The sequence below is a fragment of the Columba livia genome, chromosome 2, assembly GCF_036013475.1.
Source record: "Columba livia isolate bColLiv1 breed racing homer chromosome 2, bColLiv1.pat.W.v2, whole genome shotgun sequence".
Taxonomy (NCBI): Eukaryota; Metazoa; Chordata; class Aves; order Columbiformes; family Columbidae; genus Columba; species Columba livia.
The window spans coordinates 22,240,548-22,259,674 of NC_088603.1; the positions used below are offsets into that span (position 1 = coordinate 22,240,548).

Consider the following 19,127-nt stretch of genomic DNA (forward strand, 5'->3'; position numbering starts at 1 on the left):
AGGCTTGCTGGGAATTCAGACCAGTAAAGCTGAGGTTTGTTGGGATAAAAATGAAAGGAAAAGGCAGAAATCGGAAGGAGTAGGAGGTAAGACAGAAAAGAGGAGAAAAATGTCAATATTGCCATGTTTTTGTGAGCAATAGAGTTATTGATTTATTTGAAAAAAAAAAAAAAGGCAATACAAATGGAGAGGGGAAAATAACTCACTTTTTTTCTCCTAATACTAAAAATAAAATAATACAAAATAATACAAAATAATACAAAATAATACAAAATAATACAAAATAATATAAAATAGTATAAAATAATATAAAATAAAAATAACATTCAAAACAAGGGTAAAGGGCTTGTTAAACAGAGTATTTTGAAGACAAGGATGGGCACTCCCAACATAATTACAAATGTGCTGCTCTTGGACCCGCTGCTGACTCCATATTTTACAAATGTGATTCTCTTTTAGCTGGGAGTTGCCTTTATGTAAACTCTATTAAAAAAGGTAATCATTAAAATGACCCAAAATAATAATAGAACAATGTGAGGAGGAAACATTAATAACACAAGTACCATGATAAAGATACAGAAGCACGCTGAGTTATGCTTAAGTGGAAAGTCTTACAAGGTCTATTACAAATTCCACCTCTTAAAAGGGTGGGCTAATTAGGCAGACAGACATTTCCTTCAGAATATTGTGTTCAGCACAGTGTGACACTTGAAAACAGCAACTTCCAAGGGAAAGCATTTACTTTTAAACACTTAATTCAGTTCTATTTGCTCTACCTAAATGGTACAATCAAAATAATTAGAATAGCCTAATCCTGAGTAAAGTATGAGAAAGAAATTAAGAGCTGATGAGATTTTCATTGTTATCTCTAGAACTGTTCCATAACAGAATATTTTCCTAGCAGTTTATTTTCAAGGCTGAGCCCAGGCCTTGTCAAAGAGGGCAGTCCCAGCAGCACGCACTGACTGACTTATTCCTGGAAAAGCTGAGAGTCTTCAAATGTCTGAGTGGTAAAAATGGCAGCCGTTCAGTAATGCTTAAAAAGTTATTGTTTCTAACTACCTGGAATTTGTTTGCTCACATTAATTCACTATAGAATAACGAAAACATTTTGTTTTCAAAGCAATCCATGGTGTTCTGGAACTACATCCCTATTTGTCGCAGACTTAAAAACTTTTTTTCAGGAATTTGAGGGAACAACCTATGCACTTGAAGAACACACTTTCATTTTGGATGATGTAAATTAACACCTGAAAATTCTAGACACAAACTTTGCTAAATGCAGGGCTGGAACATCATGCTCTTACACTGTTAGCAATCAACTTTCTCCTACATTCCTCCTCCATCCACCACATGAATCCTTAGTGACAAACTAGAGTTCAAAGAATGTACAAAGTCTCTGCAGAGACCAAAAAAATAAGTGTGCAAAAGCTGTTAAGTGCATGGTCTAGCTGGGATGAAAGCTGAAGTAATCTCTGGGATTGTGTGAGCATCGTAACCAAATTCCTAAAAGCAACACACAATGTGTGATGAACCACTCATAAAAGTTTATGATGGACTTGCCACACATCAGTAACTGAATCCTGTAATGAATAAAAATAACAAATGGGATGCAACTATCAGCTTGTATCACTAAACTATTTGGAACTAAACTTCCATCTCCAAGAAGAGTTGCTCTTTTCCTGGGTGGAAATTTGGTCAATTCCCTTGTGAAACTGCACCACTGATGAATAAAAAATAAAGTTAACAGCAAGGTGCTATGTGAAGAATACGCTGTAGGCCAAAGCGACATTACAGAGACCTGAAAAATCCAGGGTGTTTCAAAAAGATGGACCAAATTTGAAATCACTCTGTCTTTGAAATTGGGTCCATATCTCTGAAACACCCTGTACAAAGCCCAGTTATAGCAGTTGTGTGACTGAACCAGGGGTGAGGGAGATAGTACTTCAGAAATTAAAGGGCTTTCATTTCAAAAAACAGCTTAAAGGTTCGACAAGACATTTTGTGTTATTGTGGAAGGACAATCTGCAGAGTGGAAATGTCCAAATATAGCAATATATATATATATATATATATATAACATGAAATAAATCTATTATTTATTAGCCATTAGTATTTGTGGGTGTGCTTACTATAAAGCATCAAATATGAGAAGTTATGAAAGAAGCAGATAACCATTAGGAAAAACATGTAATATATTGGAACTGATTGAAAAAAAATAATGTGTACATATATATATATGTATATACAAGACGTGGGATTTGGATTGTTTGCATTGTTTCTGCTGAACTACAGAATCTCACTGAATGCTGCTGAGCTCAGTGCTGTTTACAGATATGCAATTAATTGCTGCCACCTACTATCTGTCCTGAATAAAGAAACCTGAGCAACAAATCTGTTGTTAATTTGAGCCTCATGGACAGACAAATTCAAAGGAGTCTCATTCTTGGGAAAGGCAAAATTAGGGACTGGTTTGAGCAACCAAAGCAAGTAACTACCTCCTGAAGAGATCAGTGGGACTCTGAAGCCTTGGAAGGAACAGCTCACACTTACAAGAAGCCTTGATTAGCCGGAAGATAAGAAGTGCTCAAAAGTAGAAAGCTCTGTTTTGAGAGAGAACAAGCTTACTAAGATAAATTACTAAATTAAAATTATCTACTTCACAGTTAAGTGAGCAGGAAGAGTTTTAAAAATTACTAACGCTGAATTCCACTTGAGTGTCATCCACATAATCAGATAATGTAGAACATGTTTCCATGAAAGCTGCAAGAAATTTGTCATGAAGTGGGATTGTGGACTCCGTTAAAGCAAAAAAAAACTATTCACTATTTGCTCTTTCTCACCTTACCAGGAGAAAAAATTGCCCTTTTAGCAAACACAGCCCTAACAAGAGCCTTTCGGACACCACCTCTGGCTTCTCTGAAAAACACCTATTGAAGGTTTCAACAGCAGGTTTCAGCGAGGTGGTTGGTACTGACCCTGTGTTCTCACACAGTCCCAGGGAACTGTGACTTTTCTGTCCTTACCTGAGCTCAGACTTCCATTTGTTCTTATGTACAACACTGTATTTTTATATAAACTGTTGTATTACCTGTATTTCTCAGGCCACATGTTTTTTGTTGCACTGCTTGCCTAAATGAACTCTGCCACAATTGAGCATCAGCTGCAGGAGTATGTCACCAGGAGAACAAAGAGCATTTTGGGGAAATTTTCACAAGTCTAAAAGACATTAAAACCAAGGGATCTAAATGTTCACACTCCTTTGTGAAGCACAGTAAATTGGGACAGTCTGACACATGTTTTGCAAAAGTAAACACGTCTGCATAATCCACAAGTACCTGATGATGCATGAGTCAACGGGGTGAGCCATCACAGCTGGCTAGAAATAGATTCACGTGTGATTTCCAGAGACTTGTTTGCTTGTTAATAAATCAAGCTTAGAAAACCACTATAGAATATACTGTATAAAATTAAGCGGCCCAGGCATGGATATATTGAACAGTTCAACTTCTTGATACGTGTGCTTCCTATAGCCAAAAGGCGGTAAATAGAGACAGTGACCCATGCCAAGTTCCTGCGAGTGAACAGTGGCACACTGGCCACAGGCTTTACCAGCCACACACCGTGTTCCTGCTGGATTCAGCACCTCAACGAGGAGGGTCCAAAGTACAAGTGCTAAAGTGGTGGATGTCACTAATCTCAGGAGCATGGGACACAAACATTTGATTTTAGAAATCAAAGGTGCATGCACAAGGACTCAAAATTCATCCTTAACAGGGCTAAGCAAAGTCAAAGCAAAATAGAAGGTGTTACAATCACTACATTCCTTATGTTTTACATCAACTTGAGAGCCTGTATTCTAAAGATGCTCTCAGTCTACAACTGGAAATACATATTTACCTTCCCCCGCTCCCCCCATATAATTTTCTGTATTATTGCATGTTGCCCTTGTATACTCCCAAAATTGTTTTGAACTGTTAAGTGCAAATTAGTCTTAATCAGCAGAAGTTTCTCCACAAGTTCTCTCACAATGACTTATTTCTTGCTTTAAACACAGATCATGATCAGTATCAACCAAAACAGCCTTGACTTAGAATAATCCAGATAATTAAAATTTACAAATATTGTGAGATAAAAGTTTTATCCTGCAACAGAGGAGCATAAGATTTTGAAAACTAACTACAGCGGTAAGACAATGCATGAAGGTGCCCAGCTCCATAATGCCATATGAAGTGAGATTACATATGAATCCGTTCATTGAAAGTTTAAGTGAAGATCGTTGTTTTCATCCCTTTAAACACACATGGGATTGATGCTTATTTTGCCTGTTGCCCAGACAGATGGCAGCAAATTTTACAAGAAGCCTTGACTACTACAGAACAAGCTCTCAAACAGCATTTTCATCATAGGCATCTCAACAGAAACACGTTTACTGTCCAAGAGGGAAGCACAGTAAAGCAAATTTAGTATCCATTCCCGCTCCCTGTTCCAAATCAGAGACGTTGTGTTTCATTTCTACATAATGTGTAGGACTTTCAATTCTATCTGCTAAATCTATAATCTCTCTTGAAACACAGAAGTTGCTGACCCACAGCCTGTATGATCACTTATCCTCAGGTGTTTAACTCACATTTTTAGGAAGAGACTCTAAGAACAGGAAAAACTCATCACTTGCTGCCCATCACTCCCAAAGCCCCATGGTGACCCCAGATAATTGCATTGGCTTCAGCAATAAACCCATGAAGCTTAACATTGTTTCAAGAACGAAGCATACATCTGTCTAGACTATCAGGTTTCAGCTGTGACACCATTTTAAGCCATAACGTAGATTCATGAATCAGGTTTTAGCCTGATCTTCAACTCATTTCACATAGTTGAAAACAAAGTCTTAGCGCTACTTTGCATTAGCCATCAGAAATGGAATTAACTGCCAAAAAACCATGTAAATTAACTGTCAAGCTGCCAGTAGTATTTACATACATTAGACAGTACAGTCGTTTTCATTTGTTCTTTACCACGCCTTTAAAATAGTCATGCTGTAATTCTTAAATATATAAGAGGACATGCAGCGTACTTGAAACAAGATGTGTAATGTATTACTTGGATTTAGTTGAAGGAAGTTAATGACAAATAAAACAACTTCAAAAGTAATAAAATAATATAATCTATGTGTAAGCATCATTAAAAGGAAAAAAACAGCAACCAAAAAACACCACATCAAAACAAAAACGCAGAAGAAGAAAGCCCACCTTCAGCCTGCCTGAAATCAGAAAACTGCAGCTATGTACTATCAGACCGTGCTGCTGCATCTCCAGGTCCTTCCGCCCATGGAGTCCTTTTCTGATTAATCTTCCATGAAATTTAGAAATTGACTTTGCAACGTATTGAACTAAATACTCCAACTTTAATATTTTGCATTCATACCAAAAACAGTTAACAGTTTTTACAAATAGTGTTATTTACTAAAACAATTCTTGTACAACAGTGCAGTGTATCTAAATATATACATATGCCAACATCAAAGGGAGAATCAAAACAAAACCCAAAATGCACTTGGCTACTGTGTACACTTTATTCAAACCAAAGCAGACTGCCGCAGGCTTCTTTTCTTTTTCATGACAAAGACAAAATTATTTGGATTTCCAGAAGCACATGCAGGGATAGAAGAACAGAAAATCCTACCACCTTTCTGCCAAGGTAGCAGCATGAAAAGTGAACTTTAGATCTGCAATTTTACATAGTAGCAAATGGAATGTTTTTATACACAAACACTCTAATTTAAGAAACAAGGCTTCAAAAACATACATAGTGTTTTTCACACACTGAAGCAAAAAGTTCAAATGTCAAGGCCTTCCCGTTTTTTACTATGGTGTTGGACAGTATACACATAAAGGTTAATATTTTTCAATGCAGCCAAAAATGAAAAAGGAGTATCTGTCGCATGGAGTTGGTTTGCTTTACTAAGATTGAATAACAGAGGAAAAAATGATTCTGCCCACGGTTAGCAACGGAGGTTTTTGTAACTTCTACTTTACCTTTTTCTTTTTAAAAAACCAAACCCTCCTCCTAATTTTTAACTGGAAAAATTATGCTCCCTTGTTCTTCAAAACAGATACACGCATCTTCTCCAAAGGAAGCTGCAGTTAGTCATGCAAAGTGCCATGGTAGCTGCTGTAATTAGAGGTGTTCATTCTTCCTCTGAAACCCAGCAGACAGGGAATAACGTAAGATCTTTGTATGTATAGACTGCACAGGTATCTTTGAAATATGAGTGAAAAATAAGGTGATACTAGAGAAAATACTACAGCAAATTGGAGAATGAGGTATTAAGCAGTTCTCCAGTGTAAACCTGATGTTCCTGCCATCTAGATGAAAACAGAGAACTACAATAGCAGCCTGGATTTGATCGGCAAAAGATGTACATGCCATTAAAAGCAAACCCATCTCCTTTGTTACATCTAAGCATTTTGGTTGCTGGCTGAATTTTCTGAAGTTCAGGTGACTCAAATTCATTTCAGTGCCCACCCCAACCCCGCCCTGTACTCCCCTTCACCCCCCCCCAAAAATAATTAACTGTACCATGAGGGCAATATGCTGCTCCACACCTGCTGAGAAGCATGCAGTAATTCTTATATTTTGTTCCTTTTTATTGTTGTGTTACTGCTGTCTGTAGGTACTTGGCCTGGGACATTAAATACACGTGTACGTGGGTACCGGCCACTGAACGGGATGGGTATATATGCTTCAACTGTTCCTGCAAGTGCGCGCTCTGGGACATCCCGCCACGACATCCATGTAGCAAATGTTAACACGCTGCCTCGGGATTTTCCTGGGATGCTTACAGTGAATCTTGACATCTTATGCCCACATAAATTGAGATGATACACATGGGTAAACAAGCTTTGTTTATAGAAATGAAATGCACAGAAGGCACTTTCCAGAGTTTGCTCCAGTTCATTATAACCAAGCCACTAAAATATCCTTTCTGACGTTAATTAACATTTTTGTATTCCTTAATGAAAGGGTTAAATAACAAAGGCTCGTACAAAACACTGTGAAGGCATTTTAGCCTTTCACTGACAACTTACATGTAAAAAAACAAGACAGTCAAAAATTAGGTCTCCTCTGGAACATGATTAACATATCATTTCCATGCATTCTTAACTTTCAGATAGATTAACTTTCTGACATTTATTTACTAAAAACCTTTTCCATACAGTAGCTGTATATGTTCTTTCCCCCTCACACCCTTATTTCAGCGTTCAATACCATAGTAAGACAGAACATTTGTGAACTTGGTCAGAATGATGAATAAAGAAGGAATCCTCAGAATAAACCACAGCAGAGAAGCCCCAGCAACGGCATCTCCAGGAGACAGAGGTGAACTGAAAAGGACTCGCTGCATTAGCAGCAAGGATACGAGAGGATGGCTGAAGGAACTAGTGCAATGGCAGCACCCAGCAAGGTAGGAGGAGGCATCACTTTAGGGTATCCAGCATATGGGACATAACCAAGCAAGAAGACGAAATAAGCTTTTCTGATGAGAAAAATCAACAGGAAGCAATATAGCTCCAAATGCAATCTAATCTGAAAAACGCAACTGAAATTGAAAATGTAGGATGCAACAGAAACACTAAGACTCCAAACCTAAAGATCTAGTGACCTGCTGCACCAACTGTGGACAATGAAAACTGATTCTAAGTCAACTAAAATCCACCATTTGTTACAGGAGATACCATGAAGCGGTGACTCTTGCAAAGGCATGAGGAAAAACAAAATTTTTTTCACAATTTTTCTTATGCTGAATTTATAGTCACATTGCATTTTAGAAAGTGGTTTTTGTTCATCTTGAACACAAATGAAAGGTGATTTCCCTTTTCTTAAAGACGGATACATACCCAAAATAAGTAAGCTGGAAAGCAAAACAACTTGAGATACACACAAGTTTTCAGTGTTCAAACGAGAAATCAGGAACAAGCATTTCTGTATGTTGAGGAAAAAAGACCAAAAATTTTAAAAACAATAAATTAGTACCAAAACGTATTTTTGCTGAGCCATTTCTGTACAGAGTTTCCATAGGCCCTTATGAGGGAACATGTGATACAACATATGAAAACCTAAGAATACAAATAATCAATGTCAGTTGGACTATTTTTGATGCTTCAAGCTTCTCATTGAATCTGGGCCTAAGAACTATGGAGTAAAAAGTTATTTTCACTTTTATGTAGAAATTACACAGTTCTGTACATATTGTTTCTCTGATTATGGAATAAGGTACTTAAAGCATACAGAGAACACTATCTAAATGATATTACATGAACCTCCTGAAGAAAATCACCTCTTCAATCTATCGAAAATTACCTATGACACAACATATTGGTTTTTTGTTTTTTTAATATCTCCTTCCAGATTCCACAGACTTTGTGATGACACCAAGTACTGAATTAGTGACAGTTTGTGAGGGTGCTTAAGAATTATGAAGAAAAAAAAATAAGCAAAAATACTACTATCAAAACAGCTCCATCTGGCTAGAGCATCCCCAACTGGAAAAGCATCAGCTATGGGCACATTTTGTAACCACCCCAGTTAGAAGTTATGCACAATAGTCATACGAAAGCATTAACAGGCAAAACACCAGTGTCTACTAAAACAGTGAAACAAAGGCATGTTAGGTAACCGTGAACAGACACGGGAGTCTATGGGATAACTGAGGTCAGCTTATAGTATAATGTACAATTGCAACATTTAATTCCAGAAGCATCACACAAAAATATAGTACACAAAAGTGAACCATTTCTGACATACACACTAACAAGACTGAAAACACAGATCTGGTTTTTAAGCCATCTAGTATTGCTCTAATTGGAATTAGAGTCGCTGGAAAAGAGAAGAGGAAAACAGGATGCACTAATGGATGGAATACAAATGCAAAATAACAACAGCCTCTGTACAAGAAACTGTTCAGGCCTACCCAAAATGCTGCCTTCTACTACCAAACAAACAAACAAACACCAAAACAAAACATCACGCCTTCAAGAGCCACCTGGCTAATTACCGAGAAATGCCAGCATTTAAAAAAGGCTCATGCAGGTTGCTGCAGGAGAATTCAAAGTAACCTGAAAGTGAATGTAAATAAGATGCCTCAAACTATTCATACTATAGAAGGGCTAATAAAATCAAATGGTATGACTGGAAATTGAAACAGATGTTTAAGGCAGAAGTGTTTGTGTAAGAATAGTAAATACAACAAATTGCTAAGCAAGGCCACAAGAGAGAAAATAAAGCCCTGAAGGTTTGTTCAGCAAAGTGATTTAAATGTCCGTAATTCTCCATGTTCTAATTAAGAAGACTTGAATAAAGTAGTGTTATTGGTGCTGTGTGTTCCAGTTTAAAACTCCACCGTTTCTCTTCCAACTCAATTCCTCTGTCTTTGGTGTAATCTCTACCAACATATGTAGAATACAGTTCTGGTTCTCATTGTAATAAACAACTTGGAAAAAATAAATTACATGCTCCACATGATAAAATGCAAGATCCTGTTGCATGGTCCCATGATATGTTTAGCAGCCTCTGAATAGTAGTTTTAAGTCATTAATCATATCTGAAGCAGAATCATAATTTGCTGTTATGCCCCCAAATCACTTACTAGTTAACTAGTTTACTTTGGTAGATAAGCCATCTAATAGTCATGATACACTTGTGTTCAATTCAAGAAGCAATGAAACCTAGACTCAGGTAAGTTTGTAAATTCATATGTAGACCTTAGCTTGTAAGTGTAACCATGATATGCAGAATTACTGCCTTTCCTGCATTGGAAAGAGATATCACATCTGTCATAAAGCTAGACAAAACTATGAGACATTGTTGTCAGTTCATGATTAAAATAAAACAGTAAATTATTTTTAAACATTGTGTTAAATATATTCACATGATCACCATAGCTATACGAAATGGCCACTATTGCAATCACACACTATATGTACATAACATATATGCCACAACAGTTTGCAAGTGTTGGGTTTTCACAGACTAGCCAATTTTACCAGACATAAATAATCTTGTACCAATTTTTAGGCATTTTAAAAGGAAGTAAATGTCCTAAATATATCCGTTCCTCTGCAAAATTAAAAAAAAAATCCTAAAAAGTCAGTGCAAATTGAACTTGTTCACCAAGATAGATTCTTATTAAGCTGAGGATAAACGAAGTTTAAGAGATTAAAGGAAGAAACTCATAGAATTGCCAACTGCCTTTAGCAGAGGTTAGAGAAGATTAGGAATCAGAAGTCCTGGATCCTATAGCAGAGCCTTCTGTGAGTAACTATGCTGTGGCTGTGGAGGTGGCGCAGGCTGTGGTTGCTGTGGAGGTGGCTGTTGACTGCCCGCTGTCTGCGGCAGAGCTGGGGACGCTAAGTTATAGTTTGGCACCTGGGACATACTAGTTCCAGCATTCTGATAAGCAGCAACATCAACAGTAGCGGGTGGCGGACTATACACTGGAGCCTGGCTAGAGTAAGTATTTCCAGCAACAGAGCCAACCATTGCACTGAAAAACAAACAAACAAACAACACTTTATTGCTTTGTTGTTCTATAAATACACATAAAAATCAAACTGTGGACATCTTGCATATTTAAAACTGTAGCAAATGGATATTTCAATTAAAACTCAAACACACTCCTCAGACTTAAACACACCTAACACAAGTCCCATGGATTTAAAACTAGACTGCGAATCTATACTTTGTTTTATTTTAATGTGCAACACGGAATCCTGTTTATCTTCCATTCTGCTCATCAAAAAAAAAAAAAACAACAAAAAACAAACATTTCAAATAGCAAAACAAGTCAGGTGAAGTATGCAGAAACTCTCTTTAGCAGTACAACTTTTACTAACCCAAATAAGCAACTTTGAGGAACAGAGACTAAGAAATACTTTAATAATGCACGATGGATGTCTCTCCCAACTTTATAAAATAAAATTACGCAGAGAGCAAACAAACAAACAGAAAAAAAAAAAAAACAAAAAAAAAAAAAACAACAACAAAACCAACCCACACAAACCAACCCACACAAACAACATCAACCAACACCTAATCTTGTTCTAAGGTCAATTCAAAACTTTTTCACAATTTTGGTAGCTGAGCCAAAACTTCCCATCTTTGAGCATCTACCCAAAATAGAAAGGCACTTGTAGCTCCTTTATGTGGGAAAGCTGTATAAGCTGTAGTAAGCGTCCACGGCCCATTCACTTCTTTCCCAAAATGAGCAGAATTCTCGGTATGCTCTCACAGTAAGATATTTGAGAAAAGAACAATAAAATAGAGACTACCTCATAAATTTAACAAAGCCAGCAACAGCAGCAGATATTCTTCAACATTAAATGTACATTAAAAGTTAACTTAAAAAAATAAACCACTCATGTCTATATATTTTTCTCTATTTTTTATTTTATATAAAATAAATACATATATAAAAATTACATTTCTTGTCTATAAAACTAAAAATTAGAGAAAACTATTACAAAACCCCAACCAAACAAACACAATATTTAAAGGAGGTTCTTTTCTATCTGTAGTCCTTCATATTTAATTTGATTTAAACTTGAGTAGGGAAATATTTCAACTTACTTTGTGTAAGACGTCTGTGCAGGCTGAGCAGGCAGTACTGAGCTGGCAGATGGTGTCACGGTGCCTTGGCTGAGAGAAGGGAGCTGCTCCGGAGGAAGGTTGTAGCCTTGAATAGGGCCCATCTGTGCACTCCCTGCCACCAAATACGCGTTGCTTTGAGGTTGTCCCGGATAAACCTGGGAAGATAAATCAAAGAATATTAAAAATAAAATACAAGAAAATTTGCTATTTAATATCTGACTTTAGAACTTAAAGAGAGCCTCTCAAACCTTTTATTACAGACGTTTTAATAGAAAAAAAAAAAAAATATTGTCTTCTATTAAGCTTTGCAGTATGAAAAAATTGCCAGATTCTCAAAGGATTTTCACATTTCTAACTTCAGGCTCCAGTACTGAAAAGGTCAAACAGTTCACTGGAAAACTTGCATTCACAAATTTTATTTTAATGACTATCACTCATGCTAATTAAGAGCTTCTGCTTTTGAAAGAAAAGAAAATCACATAACAAATAGCAGTCCAAAGCAGAATAATTTTGATGCCCAGATAACTTTCACTAAGTAAAATCATTAAAATGGAAAGCCAAAATGTGTTATTTCCATGTTTTTAGTTAACCTGTAATTTCATGTAACTGTTGCGACTGCCACTGCAAAATTTTTTGAGCTGGACAGAAGGGAAAAAGCGGTCTTAAGAAAATTTTAATTGAAAATATGGTAATATTTTACAACTACCTAGAGAAAAAGACTGCTAGTAGATGCGTCAACTGTATTCTAAATCAAGACTAAATTTCTAAAGCCTATGCTTTTGTGAAATCATTAATTATTTGGCTTAACACAAATTACTAGAAGAAATTATCAGGTCTCATGTACAACTGAGTTCATGTAGGTTTATGATACACAGCTCTTCTGTCTCAGGATCCATGAATCTCAGCTGACATATTCATAGAAGATACATCCGTACTGCAAAAGACTTCTAGAAGGCAAAGGCACGAGACCTCCTAACTTTTCAGAACTTTATACTGGCTCATATTCACTCCAAAATCCTGTTTTTCCCTTGAAGAATCTCCAGGAACATACCCATTTATAAAAATATTGAAATTATTTGATAAGGTCACAGCATGGTTGCTTATCGTGCATGAACGGAAGACAATGTTCCTCTTAATGACACTGCATAAATATACATCATTGTCTTTAAAAGATACTAAAGAAAGTACATATTTGTAGGAAGCTAAAGAACTAAATCTGCTTCAATGTTTATATAATACTGAACAGGTGTTCATAAATTGGCTTGAATTTTCGTTTACTCGAAAAGCACGTAAATTATTGGAAAAACGGTTTGAAATATTACATACTCCTATGAACAGAAAAACTATACAGCAAGTGTGCATTAGGCTTTGGGATTAAACATTTAAATGTTTAAAAGACCCTTTAAAAATTCCATAGTATATTAATAAGCCGAAAGGTCTACTTATAGATAAGTCAATTACATGGAATGGAAATGCTGCCATGAAAGAACCATAATTTTTAACTTCAGTAACTTAAATACTAAATGCTCTCCACTGATATTTAAAAAAAAAAAAAAAAAGAAGGAAGCTAAAAGAAGAAATTGGGGAGGGAAGGTGTGGGGAGGGCATAATCTTAAAACAGGAACTATGTTCCTTCAGTTCTTTACTTTTTTACCCACTATGAAAAGCCCTGGCAGCTTTTATTTTTATCTGCAATTCCAAGCACAAATTGTTTTTTTCCCTTCATCAAAAAGGCCTGAATAAAAAAGAACTAAAAATGTTAAAACTTGCAAAAGGAGAATACCCAAAGCTTGCAGCTGAAAATGGTTTTTCTTTTAAATACTGTGTTGAGAGTAAAGGCTGCTTTTTCATTTGAGATTATCTCTGAGGGAGCAAGATGATATTAACCTAGCACTAAGCTAACAAAGGCCATAAAAAGATGTTTCCAACTCATGGAGAAAGAAGGGTGGGAACTAAAGGGCAGAAGTAAGAAAAATTACTACTTGCAATCAATATGCTCCACCACACTTTATATATCAGTATATATTTATTTTAGTAATGTAGAGAAGTATACTGTAAAAAAATATTTGAGCAAGTTTTGTAAAAGTTTCTCATGTGCAAAACTACTTATCCCTAATAATTTTTAAGAAATCAACCACAGTTCAGTAGGTACGTGATAACATCAATGGTTATTAACGGTTCCATACATACCTGAGAGCCAGAAACCCCAGACGACTGCATGTAATACTGTTGGTTTTGTAGTTTTGCATACATGGAATACATAGGGTCTTCATTCATCAATTTGTTATACAAGGAAAGAGCCTCCATTGCTTTAACATTGAGCTCTGAAAGTTCTGAATGCTTCCTAGAAAATATATTTTACAGCTTATTCTACAATTCAGGTAACTTCAGTACAGAACAGACAACACAGATAAACTTTCATGAGGTGTGTTAAGCAACATATTCTTCCTGTCTGTGAAGTGATGCCTGACAAGTGCCAGAACATCAATGGTATAAAGCTATAAAACATTATGTGGCTACTTCAGACCTCCTCCCAGATGAGAAGTTACTAATAAATACACCTAGTTCTTTGCTGGTATTCACAGAAATGATTAAGATATCAGTAAGTAACAACACTGGTATTCTAAGAATGAATCTTAATTTGAGTCAAAACATTTGGGTTTTTTTACCTGTCTATATCTTCCAACTTTTCATCTATGAGAGGTCCCATCTGGTGGCACATGGCTAGAATAAAAAGATATCAGAATAATAAAGAGTTCCATACTTCAAGTCAGAAAGCAGCTTTAAAAAAAAAATATATCAGAGATATGTAGATGATAGCCCATTTTTTTTTTAATCATGACTATGATCCGTATGCCAAAACAGTTACAGTAAGAGTGGTAGCGTCATGAACAATCTCAGAATGAGATGCAGATGAAGTTTTCAGTAGAGGTACAGTTTAAAAAGTCTATTTTAAAAAGAAAATAGAGTGAAACGAAACATATTTAACATCCAGGCAGTGTAAAGCCAAAACTATTCTGCATTAAAAATTCAGGTAAATCTGAAAGGTGATCTCTTCTTCAAGGACGAAAACTTGCCACTGCAACCAAGATCATGTGCTCCACTAACATCACTACAAAAAGACAATCAAAGAAAACAGTGAAGAGGAAAACAGCTTGCAATGATTTAAATCATCTGCACAGAGACATTTAACAGCACACTGCTGTCTCACTGGAACCCAAACTGGGGGAAAGGGGCTTTTTCAAATCACTAACATGCAAAAACCAATACAAAAACTTATCAGAAGTAGAATGGAAAAGCTTTAAAATAAACAAAAACGCACTTCCAACCGTCAGCACAAGGGCGTGTAGTTCATGTAACTGCCAAGCAAACACAATTAACTAACAGAAAGGCAGAGTTTGTCAAATGTGAAATAAACAGTCAAGGAAGCTGAAAGGAGAAATTACAGTTTAACCCTACTCCTGAATGCAAAATGTGCCCACTTACCCAAGCAATGAATTATTTACTAATCAAGGGATGTGTTTAATCCCAAGAGGCACTCAACATTTAAAGTGGGAGATGAGAAAAAAAAGATTCAGGCATCAAAGACGACCTAAATGCATTATAAGCAGCTCTGGAACACTGTCTTCACTTCTAGTTTTCCCAAATGAGAGATGCAGAACATCCTGAAAGCCCCTGAGCCATGATGAGGGCAGCATTGATGTGTTCCTTGAAGGCAACAGCAAATCTAGCTTGCAGAAGAAAATGAAGTGGGTTTTTGTCAAGTGTTTATCAGCACCTGCCACCCCTGCTAGAAACCCAAAATCCAACACACAGCTATAACCAAATTCCCAGAATCCATGCCAAAAACAGCAGCTACTCAAGACCTACCTGAGTGTAGAGCAAGTACAGTCTTGAAGATGGCATTGTGGAACTATATGCGGCCATATATTTGGCAAGTATAGGTATCTGGGGAGTGATCATCTGACTACACTACGGCTTTCAGATTCTAGGAGCAGTCCTGTGGCTTAATATAAAATTCAGCATTATTCTAATGATCTCATAATGCATTCTGAAAGGAGACCCCAAGATAAGCCATATCTGGGGGTTGGTTGACAAGCGTACCTTTAATTTCTTTGCCTCTGTCCTGGACCAGATATAGGCAATCTGCTTCTTGGACAACAGCCTCTATAACTATATTTGGTACTTGAAAGACTAAAACCATTCACACCTCTTTTCACCTCTCTTAAGCTTAGGTAGAACTAGACTATGTGCAGGCACGTCATGGATGTGCAGTTTCTAAAAAAAGGATTAATTTATAGGTATGATGAACCAGATGGACATGGAAAGACGGGAGACAGCCAAAAGCTTACAAGCTTATGCACTTTTTCATTATTAACTTCCAGATAGATCCGGAATCTGCCATTTTCTTAAAGTCTGGTACTATCTGAATCATCAGGTTAAGCCAATGTTCTGTCTCATAATGGGTAAGTTTCTTTACTTCCTTCTCTAAAGTTCCCTTACAAGAATTTTGCTGCATCTATCAACCCAGACAGAATGGTTTATAATGCCTCTTTGAAGAAGTAGTTTGAATAATTTTAATCTAAAGAACTAGTCTAATTTGTAGCACTGTATATGGTGTTTGTTAATATTGAAGTCCTATAGAAATATTCATGCACGTGAAAAGCATGTGGGACACCCACAGGTCTATGCTAAGCTTTAGCAGTATTTCTGCTTCCTCTCATGGAATCTTCCTTACACTCCTTTTGCAACTCATGCTGTGCTACTCTATGAAGGAAAAAAAAAATGGATTAATATGATTGAATTAAGTATTCCTGGGTCTTTAAAAATAAAAGACTACAGAATATGTTTCCTTGAGAGAGGAGTGGGCTCATTTTAAGTTAAAAGTTTGCACTTTGATCTCTTAGATGTGGGAAACAGGAAGGGAGAAAATAATTACAGCTCAGGCACTTTCCTCAGGCGTGCTTGTGGTGGGCACATGAAGCTCAAGTAGTTGCAGCTTAGTTTCCATATTTTTGGATATAGGTAATTACAACAGATGAAAATAACACCAAAAGGCCATGAGATTTTCTTACCCTCAAGATGAAGCAATTCTGGGAGGTCTGGCTGGTCATCAGACGGATCTGCACTTTGTAGCATCTGCAAGAGTTGGTCCATTTTATCCTAAAACACAGATTGCATAATTAGGCCTTATGTGGGGAGTAGAATTAACACTTTCAGGACAGTAAATTAAAGCAGTTATTTAGAACAGCCATTTGGATCCCTTGGGACTTGGAAATAATCTAGACTAGGAAAACAGAAATCACACATGAAGATGCTTGAACAAAGAAAAGCCAAATGATAAAAATTATTAGTAGTAACAAGTGGAATGTGCAGAATACCCCTTTATTCCTAAAAATCCTTCTAAATAGTATTTTTGAGCAGTTTCTATTTTCCATTCTAGTTACTACATATGCAATACTACCACCTAGTGGGATTTGTGGAAATGTTTTGACAGAATATATTCAGAGTACTTTAAAAATAAATGGGTTCTTACAGCTAAATTCACTGAAAAACTACCCTGCACGTTTCAAGTGTATGAAGCCTATCAGCACATGAGCAATGTCATTACTAATACATATGAAAGGGGCTTTTTAAGATTATGTTTGGAGGGGTTGCATGGCTGACTTCAAAAGAAGTCATCATTAACCAGTTTAAGTACAACCTATTTATAAAAATACCAAAGCCTAGAAAATTAACAGGCATAAACTCTTTGAAAAGTATGTCTTGGAGTTAACTATATTGCTTAACCAAACATCAACATCACACGTGATTTAAAAAAAAAAAGAGTCACTTTTTAGCTGAGTGCTATCAAATAGACAGTCTTTAACAGGCCAGAGTTATATATGTTGTATCAAAGTGGAAACTAAAATCATGTTTTTCCCTTGTCAACCACAGGAAAGGCAGGAGGAAGCCAAATGAACTATTTCCTTAAAGATTATACTATAGTAATTTTAAAAACAAAACAAAACACTCAAACATAAACTGATGTGGAATCACAGAAGACAAAAGCTGGAAGGCACAAAGGCAGGCCTGAGATAAGCTCTTTCAGCAGATTACAAACTCGTATCTCTTGGAAGAGTATTTGAGGCAGGAGATAACTAGGACTTTAGGAAGGCAGCAACTGATTTTTAATTTCAAAAAACAAAGACAGAACCCTAGTTGAGAAAGAAATGGAAGGCCATGAGAGAGAAAGGGAAAAATTCTAAAGAGAACAATTCTAAGCCCCTGGGTGGGGCAGAGGTGGGGAGGGAAAGGCAGGGGAAAAACATCCTGGGCTGAGAGTTCCTGCGAACCTTGCAGAACCACTGCTGTGAGATTGTGCAAATCTTACTAAATACCACTTACGGAGCAACAAAAAGATCAGAGTTTTCAGAAAAGGAAAGAGATCTTTCAGACTGGGGGAAGACAGTAGTGATTATACTGGAAATAAATGTAAGCCAGCATTCAAGATGGGTATCTCTGAGGTATGCTGAAGTACTTAAAGCAAAACTTGAAAGCAATTGTGTCACTCCACACAAAGCTCCTTCTTCAAGATACATGAACAAATTAGAATACCGAAGATTATTTTTTTTGTAAGTTAAATCAAGCTTTCCTTCCCATTCTCTTTTGACTGTGTTCTCCTAATATTTAAAATTGGTTTTGAAGTACAGAATGAAAGGGTTAAACATCACATATTCAAATGTACCAGCAGCTGAAAATCAGTACTTTTATCATGCTTACTTCATCAATGTAAACTGGTTCAGGCTCAGGTTCTATTGTTTCTACTTGAACTTCATCACTGAACTGCACTGTTTTCTTCTCAGCTTTCACTGTAAGATAAACAGGCAGATTTTACTTTCTAAAATAAAAATAATCAAAACAATGACATATTACACAGCTAGCATGCTGCCCAAGTTCTTTGCATTTGAAATATCTACTCTAAAAAACTAAAAAATTAAAATCTTGTTGACATTCAAAGGCAATATCTCCACAGATTCAAACAATTTTCTTAAACATATCTGTAAATGCATTAAATAAAAAAAAAAAAATCAGTCCACACAAGGTCAACAGAAACATGTTTTAGCAAGTATATTTCTTTATCACAGTCTCCCTGCACATAACATACCTATAAGTAACTCATCATAAAAAAAACATTAAGAGAGTGATTGGATTATATACCTTTCTATATATATTATGCATACAAAATAAAAAATATATACTGTATATATTACACATAAAAAATATAAAGTATAGGATAGATACAAGATTACCAGTATGCAGAAAAAAGCAACACCCTTCTTCCATTATGCACACATACATACCTACAGCACGTAGGTTTCTTGAATTGTTTGAACACTGGTAATCTGTCTCCAACTCCAAGCTGCCCAAGGGCCTTCAGTTTTCCCTTGGTTAGATATGTACCATTGCAACCAGGTAAAAAAGGCAATTTGGGAAAAAAC

General features: G+C 36.3%; 1 protein-coding gene across 2 annotated transcripts in view; it reads right to left on the reverse strand.

Annotated features, from left to right (window-relative positions):
* Positions 1-5,384: 5,384 nt before the first annotated feature.
* STAM (signal transducing adaptor molecule) overlaps positions 5,385-19,127 on the reverse strand; it is a 33,741-nt gene continuing 19,998 nt past the window's right edge. For both annotated transcript variants that reach the window (XM_065050889.1, XM_065050890.1), the window contains exons 9-14: positions 18,409-18,497; positions 16,722-16,809; positions 14,316-14,370; positions 13,837-13,990; positions 11,626-11,801; positions 5,385-10,543 (exon numbers count right to left, since the gene is read on the reverse strand). In XM_065050889.1, the coding sequence (XP_064906961.1) occupies positions 10,294-10,543; positions 11,626-11,801; positions 13,837-13,990; positions 14,316-14,370; positions 16,722-16,809; positions 18,409-18,497 (812 nt within the window). In that variant the 3' untranslated portion in view covers positions 5,385-10,293. The remainder of the gene's footprint in view (positions 10,544-11,625; positions 11,802-13,836; positions 13,991-14,315; positions 14,371-16,721; positions 16,810-18,408; positions 18,498-19,127) is intronic.